Source organism: Mesitornis unicolor, unplaced genomic scaffold (assembly GCF_000695765.1).
Source record: "Mesitornis unicolor isolate BGI_N332 unplaced genomic scaffold, ASM69576v1 scaffold24240, whole genome shotgun sequence".
Lineage (NCBI taxonomy): Eukaryota > Metazoa > Chordata > Aves > Mesitornithiformes > Mesitornithidae > Mesitornis > Mesitornis unicolor.
This window is the reverse complement of record NW_010159277.1, coordinates 23582-33777: the sequence shown is the minus strand read 5'-3', so window position 1 is coordinate 33777 and position 10196 is coordinate 23582. Positions and strand designations below refer to the sequence as shown.

The following is a 10196-nucleotide window of genomic DNA, read 5'->3' as shown; positions in this document are numbered from 1 at the left end:
AAGAGTGGAAACGAACCTAAAACTGGTTTGCAATGGAGCTGAGCGGTTTATGGAGTAAATTATTGGACAGTCTTGGCATTAAAGACTAAAGCTGTTTTCAGGAGAGGCAGGTGTCTGACTTCTGTTTTCATGAGGGGATTGTAAAGTGTTTGATCTGTTGGTTGGTGGTCTTATGTTTTAATGAACCCAAAGTTGCAGTGATTCTGCTGAGATATCCATGGAACCTTTCTTTTCCCTTCAAGATGCACAGCTTCGCTTCAACTTTTGTTTTGGTTGTCTGGTTTGGTTTGGTTTTTTTTGTTGTTCTTTCTTCCTGCATTCCTGTGAAATCTTGGCAGTTAGATACAAGAGCATTGGGTAATGTACCCTAATACTTTTGCTGTATATTGAGAGGCCTCAGGCACTGGGGTGTCCTGCTCGTCTGTAGCAAATGGGTTGGGTGCAGTAGATGGTTCCTTTGAGTCCTGGGCTCCATTGGGCAGAGGATCCCAGTTATCAAGGGCGGTCATACTCCAGGGTTACCTAATTTTAAGGAATGTTATTGAGAACACTGAACATTTTCAGAAGAAAGGCTGGACTTACCAATGACAAATACTGACAGGTAGTGTCTGGATAGCCTGTGAGAACACAGAGCTATGAAGTAACTTAGTAACTTGATTTACTGGCACCCTGTTTACATGCTCTGTATTCTCTACAGCTGCTGTTGTAACTGATATTTTTAGTCCCCCAAAAAAATTTGTGGTTGTGAATTTGTCAAGTTAATGTTTTTATGAAGAACTTAAATGAAGAAAAATAGAGCACTGCAGTCAGTAAGTGTAGTGAGTCATTTCTGCAAAAATATTTGCTGTTGTCAATGGAAGTTCTGTGGGATTAAACTTGCAGAAGTAACATTTAGCTTTCCACCTGCTTATTCATACATTTTAAAACCATTTTTTTCTGTATTTTGTGCATATATTTACAAGTGTTAAAATGTTTTATTTGAACCGAGGAGCCCAAAAGTGGACACAATGTCCACTTGGACTTTGTACTGCTGGTCAGAAGCTGCTGAGTCTGTCAGTGCAGCCAATTTCCCTCAAGTTTGCTTATCCAGTCCATACCTCCCCAGTTTCCTTCAAGGATACAGGAGACCGTATCAAAGGCCATCCTGAAGTCAGAGTTCAGAGCATTTGCTACCTTCCCCTTCCTTGTTGGCAGTGCCAGAGTCACCCTTGATAAATCCATATGGGCTGTTAGCAGTCACCCTGCCCATCATGTGGCTGGCAATGGCTCCTAGGAGATTTGCTCTAGAACTTTCCCAAGGACAGAGGTGAGGCTTGCAGGTACCTGAATCTTCTTGCCCTCCTCGAAGGTGGGTGTGACATTAGTGTTTTTCCAGTCATCAGGAACCTGCCCTGATCACTACGATGTTTCAGTGATAGCAGCGTTGGCCATCTCCCTCAGTGCCCTGAGGTGCATCCCATCTGGTCCTGTTGACTTCTGTGTGGCCAGCTGGGCTCAAGAGCTTCCCAGCTGCCTTCCTTTACAGCTGGTGTTGCTCCAGTCCCACAGGAGGCTCAGGGACCTAGGAGGCCCGATGGCAAAACTAACCAGTGAAAACTAAGCCAAAAAAGACATCAAGTAGATAGGCTTTTTCACATTCTTTGTCACTAGGTCCCTTTTCCATTAAGCAGTGGGCTCATGTTTTCCTTAGCCATGGTTTTGTACTATTTCAGACATATTCTAGTATTGTCACGTAGTTAACTTCTCTGGCAGACTCGCTATAAGTGAGCAGCATCTCCATATGCATATTCTAAAGCAAGGCATGGATAACGCATAGAAAATTCTGAAGGCAACAGAAAAGATGAATTGCAATTTTCCAAGTAGAAGTACAGAATTATGTAATGAAAGTTGACGGCGAAAGTTTAAAATTAACAGGAATCAGTTTTCACACAGTGGATTTGCAGTGGATTCAACTGCACGAAACAGTTTCACAGAATACTTTGAAGGACACTGGTTTTGATGTTTTAAAAAGATACCTGAATGGATATTTGTGTGATACCTGTTTGTTCTAGATGTGAACTCTGTCTGACATCTGTCTGATGTCTTTGGAGGCGTAAGTCTGTTGTGCCTACAAAGCTACTGGTTTAGGAGAAAAGTTCGTTTTTAGGTTTCCTCCAGCTCCTCGAGATTGTGAGGTACCAAGCAGCGTCTGACACTGGACTTGTAATTACATGGATCACTGCCTTGCACGGCAGTGGTGCTTTCTGTGGCCTCTGTTGACAGTAATGGTGAATATTAACATTTAAGGAACCTTTCAACATTCTCTAATCGCTTTTTAAAATGCACTTGCAGTCATGGGAAATTCCTTTTTGGACTTTCCCATCTTATGATTGAGTGCACTCTTGCATGTGAAATCTCTGTGTCTGAGTCACTATTTATCGCAGGAGGAATAAAACCTGAAAAGTATACCACAGTTTTGGTACTTCCTCAGGCCATTAGTTAAGAGTAGACATAAATAATTTAAAATTTGTTTTCTATGAGGGGAAAAAGACCTTTTTTCCTTTGTTTTTCTTATCTCTTCACTTATAAAACCTGGTCTACTTCAGTGAATATTGTCTGCAATGGAAGCTCTTCTGATGAAGAACTATTTTATGTGTGGCACTCTTGTAGCTGTGCCTGTCAACTCATACAACATAAATAATTTGAATTTATTTAAAGAATGTGCTGTGTGTGTTTATGGAGGTGTTTTTTTGCTTATGTTAGAAGCATTATATGCAAAATTCAGTAGCATGAGTTAGCATTCTCTGTACATTCAAGTGCATCTGTGTGTTAAATATGTGATACTAAAAATGTTTCTATGATTTAACTGTATTTAAGTCCTCAGAGGGGAAGCTTTTCAGCAAACTGAACTTAAAATATAATAAACAAAATGATAACAAAATGTTGCTAAGCCACAACCCATTAAATGAGTAAAAATAATATTTGAAGGGGTTTTTTGGTAGATGTGTCACATTTGGCAGTTATTCAGGAAATGTAAGTTTTACTATTCAGACCATCATTTCACATAGTGTTACTCCTATAGTAGCTGCAGGAAGTGTTTTTCTTCTAAAATCACCCATATCCGTGCCATTATAGCTCTTACATAGTTGCTCCTCCAGAAGGAAAATGTATTTTTGAGTGAGTACTTCAAGTTACTTGGGTCCTGGTGTGTGCTGTTTGCAGAATTCCCGCTGAGCAGAATAAGATCCCTTTCATGTAAAGGCCTGTGGAGACTGCATTTCTTGAAAGTTTTGATTAGCGGCTTCCAATGAAGGTTTAGAAAGTTAAACGTCTTGTGCTGTGATTAAGGCGAGGACCCTAAAGAAAGTTATTTGTAGGGTGCTGGAAGTCACTGGCAAAGGAAGATTAAATCAAATTATCAATATTCCTGTCTTAGATACTGCAGTCTATTTACAGTCCTCTAACGCCTTAAACCTGGGTGAATATGAATCTTAACTTGATAGGTGAAGTGGTTTCCATGACCTTTAGGGATAGGTATAGTCCTTACCATTTTTCCACTTGGATCAAAGAGGTTTTGTTCTGATGCAGGAGACTGCTGCTGTTCTTGTGTGCTCTATTTTATAGAAACAGTCTGCTATTAGACTAATTATCTTGCCTTCTCAGCTGCCTTCAGTACTAAACATTTGGAAATAAGATACTTTTCTTCACCTGTTTCTTCTTTGCAAGGGTATTTGCCCAAGACTAATAGTTCATCACTTGCTAATGAATCTATTATCATGAATGTGACAAGTTACCTACTCATTGCTTCCCAAGAAAGACCTTTATTTGCAAGGTGGTATTACATTTTTTGACTGTTACGTGCTTAGGATGAATTACTTTTTACTGTTTTACGCTACTGTTGCTACTGTCATTCTTACTAACCATCTGTATCTTTTCTTCTTGCAGCTTGGGTCCTGTGTTTGCGCTGTTTGTACCATTTTATTCCTCCATTCCGAGAGTGCAGGTGACACAAGTATTAGGCCACTTTTCCATCACGAACAAGACACTGGTCTATATACTGGGTTTACAGGTATGGTATGTACTTGCTTGTTCATCTTTTAATGAATTACTAATATAGTAGTTAGCATTTCTGTATGTCTGTCTGTCAATTTTGATGCTTCCGTGCATACAATTCCACATATGTTTAGCCACTGACTGTCACGTCAACTAAAATATTGAAAAACATGAGTTGCAAGTATGCATTTCCATATGCTGAAGTGGTAGGCAAGTGATCTGTTCTGTTGTCTTCTGTCTTGATTATATTGCTCAAGAAAATATAATAGACAATTCTATAACTATTTTTTTTAAAAAAAACAGAAATTAAATAGATGAAAACAATCTGATGCTAAGGCATATGTGTCTTTCACCTTTCTAATTTGCTTATATTCTTGGTTTTATTTTCCCTTTGTTTGTTAGAACTCAAACAAAGCTGTAGAATTTTTCTGTGGTAAGACTGTTGGTAAATAATCAAGGTTTTGGCCGCATTCTGCTTTTATATAAATTAATATTATTTGTATATCAAACATTACAGGTAATTTAAATAGTAATTAAAATGTAATTTATTTAAATAGTATTTTATTTAGTAGTATTTTTAACAATAGTATTTAAATAGTAATTTAAAAAATAGTGTAACAGAGCACAACAGTATATTGTAGCATTATGTTAAATATGAGTGGAAAAGTATAGGTACTGGGTACAGAAAGGCAGTAGTTCTTAAAAACAACAAAAAACCCCCAAGAGCCTAGAAATAAATGGGCACTCATGCCACCACCTGAGTTATGAAATAGGAGACGTGCAAACTTATGAGAAATTGTACTCATTTTTATATATTTCAGGGACTCAAAAATAGTTTTAGCACTAGCAATGGAAAGCACCATAGTTGTGAAGTGTGGTAGAGAGGATTTGAGAATGAATGCTCAGTTTCAGAATATTGACTCGTGCTCCACGTGAACATTTCATTCATCCATTTTGCTGTACAACCTTTTGATTTCTGCCCCAGCACCTTATTTTCTTGATCTCACAGAAATCTTGTTTCCTCTCTTCCAAACCCATCCATAGCACGACTATTCTGGTCTTTAGAAAAGCCATGATATTGTCTGAGCTCTTTGCCATTGTGTCCTTTGCCTTTTGCTTTCACACACCCACCACCTCCACTACAGATCACTATTTATCACTGTGTCTTCGCTGGCGCTTTCCCCGCTGTATACAGAACGGTTGCTGCCGTCACACAGAGGCTGAGGGAAAAGTCATTTGCGTTCTCTTCATTTGTAAACTCTGCCCTTATCTCGAGTCACTCTTTCCGTAGCCAGAAGAGGGAAGGTGTTCGGATGATTCAGTCAGCATTGTGTTGAACTACTTTGGTAACCAGTATCAGTCTAATTTTCAGCCCATTTTTCTGGCTGGTAATTACCTTCTCCAGGTGATTAATCACATACTTCACTAGAAATGATGGGCTGCCCTGTTGGCTTATCAAGATTTATTTTTTTTTAAGAATCCACTCCGACCTTTTTCTGTGTTTTCATGTAGACAAATGTGCTACTGGGTGAGAACTTTGCTTCTTTAAATTTGATGCTTACATTTAGTCTCTATGTGACTGCAGGTTTGAGAGCTTCACTTGCACTGCCTGCCGTGCTTGGAACTCTTCTCCTCTTGCTGCTGAGTCATTTCCTTTGGCTCAGTCTGTCTTTCAGACTTGTTTTTCTGTGCAGCCTATAACTGACATCCTGTTGTACTTCATATGCTATATGAAAATAAAATGTATTGTTCTGTACAAGGAGAACAATTGTTGGATCCCTGTGTTTTTTCCACTTCTGCTACTTCTGGAATATGTATTTTTTTAATGTTAAACTGAATTTTCACAGAAATAGATGTCTGACTTCTCCCATTGTCATGATAAGTACATAATCTATATCAAATTGCAATAGTAGCTCAGACAACAACAACTGTGTAAAATAAAAATTTTAAATTGCTGCTTTTGTCTTCTAGCTCTTAACCTCTGGTTCCTACATCTGGATATTAGCCTTAAGTGGATTGGTAAGTCTTACTGTTTTAAAAATCCTGTGTTGCTTAAAGCACTCTGTTATATATACAGTCAGTGCAGGATATTTGGACTCAAAAAGAACAGAAATTACTGAGTCATGGTTTTATTTGTAATGGTAAGTAGAAAGTTTTCATCTTTTAACTTCCAAGGGTGTAAAGCACTGGCTGGTTGGTGATAAACAGACAGACAACAGAAGTCTTGGTTAATCTTTGCAGGATGCCACTGCTCTCAGACACCCTAAAATTAATTTTATGGTCATGGATATAGCTTTAGACCCACAATTATACATGAGACTATTAAGGAAAAGGTAGAAATATTTACGCTATTTTTCCCCCAGTTTTCAGCAAGCCTCAAGGTTTTTTTCTGGGGAGCAGCTTTTAGCAACTGGGCTGTGAGGATTTTTCACGTTTTGCTGTTCTGCTTGGACATCTGTGCATAGCCATTTCTCACTGATAACAGCAGTAAAGATGCAAAATCACTTTCTTCACACCAGTCAGATAAAGTCAGTGTGGTCTGTCCTTTTCCTTTCCGACTGTGTTTATAGTACTAAGGCACACAGTGCTGAAACAGATTGTACTAAAACTTCTAGATTGTTACATACTGATAAGTTGCTTTTAAAATTTTACAAACTTGGGAATTAGGAGTTGGGACTCTGATTTCTTGGCCCAGAATACTGTCGGCTTTTCAAGCAGTGAAAGTGCCACCTCTTCCAAAGAAGCTCATTATTAAGTTGATGCAGTCTTAAGAAATACTTAAATTGTGCCTTTGCTATTTAGAACCTACTAATCTGAATTTGCAGTGAGCAGAGAGTAAAATGCCTATGGACACTTCACATATTACTGCTATAACTCAGCAGTTTGGTCTCTTACCGTTTGCATTGACTGTTCCAAAATACTCTGTGAACTCGCAGGAAAGCTGAGTGATGGAGCAGTAAACAGTGGAGATCTGCTCAGAGATTGCTCTGACCGTAAATATCGATGAAAACTCTGCAGCTAACAAACCAGAATTTCTCTCTCCTGGAGATCAGCCCAAGCCTCAGTGCCCGCCTGAGGACCTGTGACTTCCTCCAAATGCTCTACCCTTCCTGTTACTCTTCTGGCTCTTTTAATAGCCCTTCCTTTTGAACAGGTGTTCATTAGAGGGGGAAGGAAAGGAAAGAAAAGGAAAGGCATTTTAACTCCCTCTTTCCTGGTGGCAGGAACTGTATGTATACTTGGCTGTAAGTGTGTGTGTGTGTGTGTATAAAAGACTTTAAAAGAACAGCTCAAATATTTTTTTTCATAATACATTATGCAGTTCTTATTTTAATTCCCTTTTAATGTACAGTTTTATTCAGCTGTATAATGCAACTTTCTTAGGATGCTTTTTCATCAATGACCTTTTTTTAATTGCAGGTTGACAGTATGTTTTACACAGGCGTAAGTCCGTAGGAATACATTGAGGTTTCCATGTGTCACAAGAAGGCTTTAAGTTTTGGTATTGCTTCAGTCAGCATGAATTAAGTCGTCATCAGTGGTGATGTTTTCAGTCTGTTTTTTCTGCAGCAAGCAGAGAGCTGCACTCTGCTATTTTGTGATAAGTGCTGTGATTTGGAAAGAAGTTCATATCATGAATTTGAGCCATTTTTTGCACAGCGTATCTGTCACACTACTGTAAATAAGTCTCTTTTTCTTCTCTGTTAGAAGTGATAATTCAGCATCTTTTGAGAAAGCTTGATGAAAAAGTGAAGTTTCACAGTATGTAAAATAATCTGAAGGGATGTGAAACCCTATAAAGGCACCTTTTACTATTACAAGTGTGGATACTTCATAACATATCCATATGTACAATAATAGAAATATGCAGGTTGTCAAATCTATGTTAAGTCTTTCCGATAACCTATGTATTTTTGTATTTCTTACTGCTCTTGACATTTTCTCACATCATGCTGTATCTTCATTGAAACAAACTTTCATGTATTTGTACAAAAAGGCTGAGTAAGTGCATGAACACCAAGTCAGCTAGGTGTGATATTTAGTCACTAGTTCATTGCCTGTTAGGCACTTCACTGTCTGTATTTTTAGCTCTAAAGATTATTTAGACACTCATATGACTGTATATGATGGTGTTCTGCAATTTAGCCTTTGTTGCACTTCTCCTTATGTGGAGTATTAAAAACGGATGGTGTCGGCACGATTTCTGAATTGTCAGTTTCCACTTTCTCTTCACCAAGTTCCAAGTTTAGATTTATTTAAAGTCTCACAATGTCTATTTTAACATGTAATGAACACTCTTACACTAAACAGGATCTAACTTTCCAGGTATGAGATGTGGCACTGGAGATTGATTTCTGTGTTCATCCTTGCTAGTGATGTTTGCCTTCCCTGTGAATTCCAGGCAGGGTGTAGAGCAACTGGGAATTTTTCCTCCTTGAGTTCTTGTTTCCAGTGGTTTTAAGCAATGCCACCATTACAGAAATGTATTTCGTGCGTGCATATGTGTTTGCATGTCTGTATAAATCTATGTATGCAGGTAGGCATTGATGTAATGTGCCTGATGATAGAGAATTTTAGACAATCTGTAGTTTGGCACTGGATTCTTCTCAATTACAGAGATTACAGCCTGTGTTGTTTTTGCAATACAAAAGGTCTGCTGTGTCTATCTTTGCCATATCTTCCTAGATCTTTAATTTTGACTCAACGTAGAAATACACTTTTAAAGGCAACTTCTTTACTCTCCAGATGAAACTGGAGTACCTCTCAATTATCATTCTTTTGATATGACCAGTATGGGCCTTGGAATTTCAGTTGCTGGTATGTTGTGTAAAAGATGCTGTTTAAATACATGATGTTTACATACAAAAAAAGTAAAATTTAAGAAGTAGACTGTGAACAAATTTGCAAGTCTGATGTAGTCAGTAATCTGTAGTGTTATTCTTCTTATAATTTATGAGACTAATTTAGTTTCTTGTGATTTGTTTTGCCAGGGGCACACCATATTTGGTACTTACAGTCCATATTGGTTTCTTACGATAGGGGTGTTTTTATGCCATAAAATTAGGAAACTATTAGGAAATAGTCACGCAGCCTATTTCCATTTGACTTGAAGCCAGAAATTCTTTTAGTAGTTCTTTACAGAAGTGCTTCTATGTAATGTGCATCAGTTTAGTGAAGGCCTGAAACAGTTTCCCTACTATTTTCCTCTTTAAAACAGTCAAAACACCTTAGGAAATGGTATCCTCTTCAATGTTTCATTGGACACATACATATCAGCCCATCTTCTCTCCCTTTTTTCCCCCCTTTTTAAAATCTCTTGGGTTCTTAGCTTACATTTCTCATTGCTGTACTCTGGCAGGCCTGAAATTTGAGGAGCCTGTCAAGGCTCACTCAATCGTAGCTCCAGCATCTCTGCTTCAAGAAGTAAGCTCAGGTTGGTACCAGCAGATGAGGTACACCCACTGGGACATGCAGTTCCCTCCACTCATCAGTATAATGTTGTCATCATACAGATGACATGCCGGGGTTTCTGCTAACCATGTAGCTAGGACTGTATTTCATAGGGGAAAGGAATCTTTCAGGCCCTTTCCGTGATTTTAGTGTTGTAGCCTCTTTCTTCTTATCTAGTGTCATTGGTTTATTTGTTTGCAAGGGGACCTGCATTGCATAAAGTTCAACATTTGGAATACCCCAAGTCTTCTGTGAGCTGCCTTGAATTTGTGTAGAGTTCAGTTCAAACTTTAGGAAATTGAAATTGTCTTGACCTTCCAAATGCTGAAGGTTTCTAAAACCCTGTTTACTTTGCAGATTTCACTAAGCCAAATAGAAGAGCCTTCTGCATGGTTTCTGTACTGCCCTGTGATTTACTTTTCTCAGGGTGTACTAAAAGTTGCACTTTTTATACTTCAGATATTGGAAAACTGCAGAGAATCTGTAATTTATAGCATGTACTTTAAAAGCTCAAGGCTAAGATAGAAAGCTCAGACATTGTTGAGTGCTCAGTTTTAATTTCAGTTCCGATTTTTGAGTGCTCTGTTCTTATTCATGATTTTGAATTTGCTAACTTAGTTTTACACAGACTACACATACCTGTTTGCTAAATGCTCAGGAGTGTACTTTGGATTGTTTTGAGTTCTGTTTGTTAAGGACTAACTGATGTGATT

General features: G+C 38.2%; 1 protein-coding gene across 1 annotated transcript in view; it reads left to right on the top strand.

Moving 5' to 3' along the window:
- Nucleotides 1-1250: 1250 nt before the first annotated feature.
- LOC104542017 (ubiquitin-associated domain-containing protein 2-like) overlaps nucleotides 1251-10196 on the top strand; it is a gene marked incomplete at its 3' end in the record, with an annotated part of 30002 nt that continues 21056 nt past the window's right edge. The window contains exons 1-3 of the mRNA XM_010186195.1: nucleotides 1251-1306; nucleotides 3925-4048; nucleotides 6004-6051. Coding sequence (XP_010184497.1) covers nucleotides 1251-1306; nucleotides 3925-4048; nucleotides 6004-6051 — 228 coding nt within the window. The remainder of the gene's footprint in view (nucleotides 1307-3924; nucleotides 4049-6003; nucleotides 6052-10196) is intronic.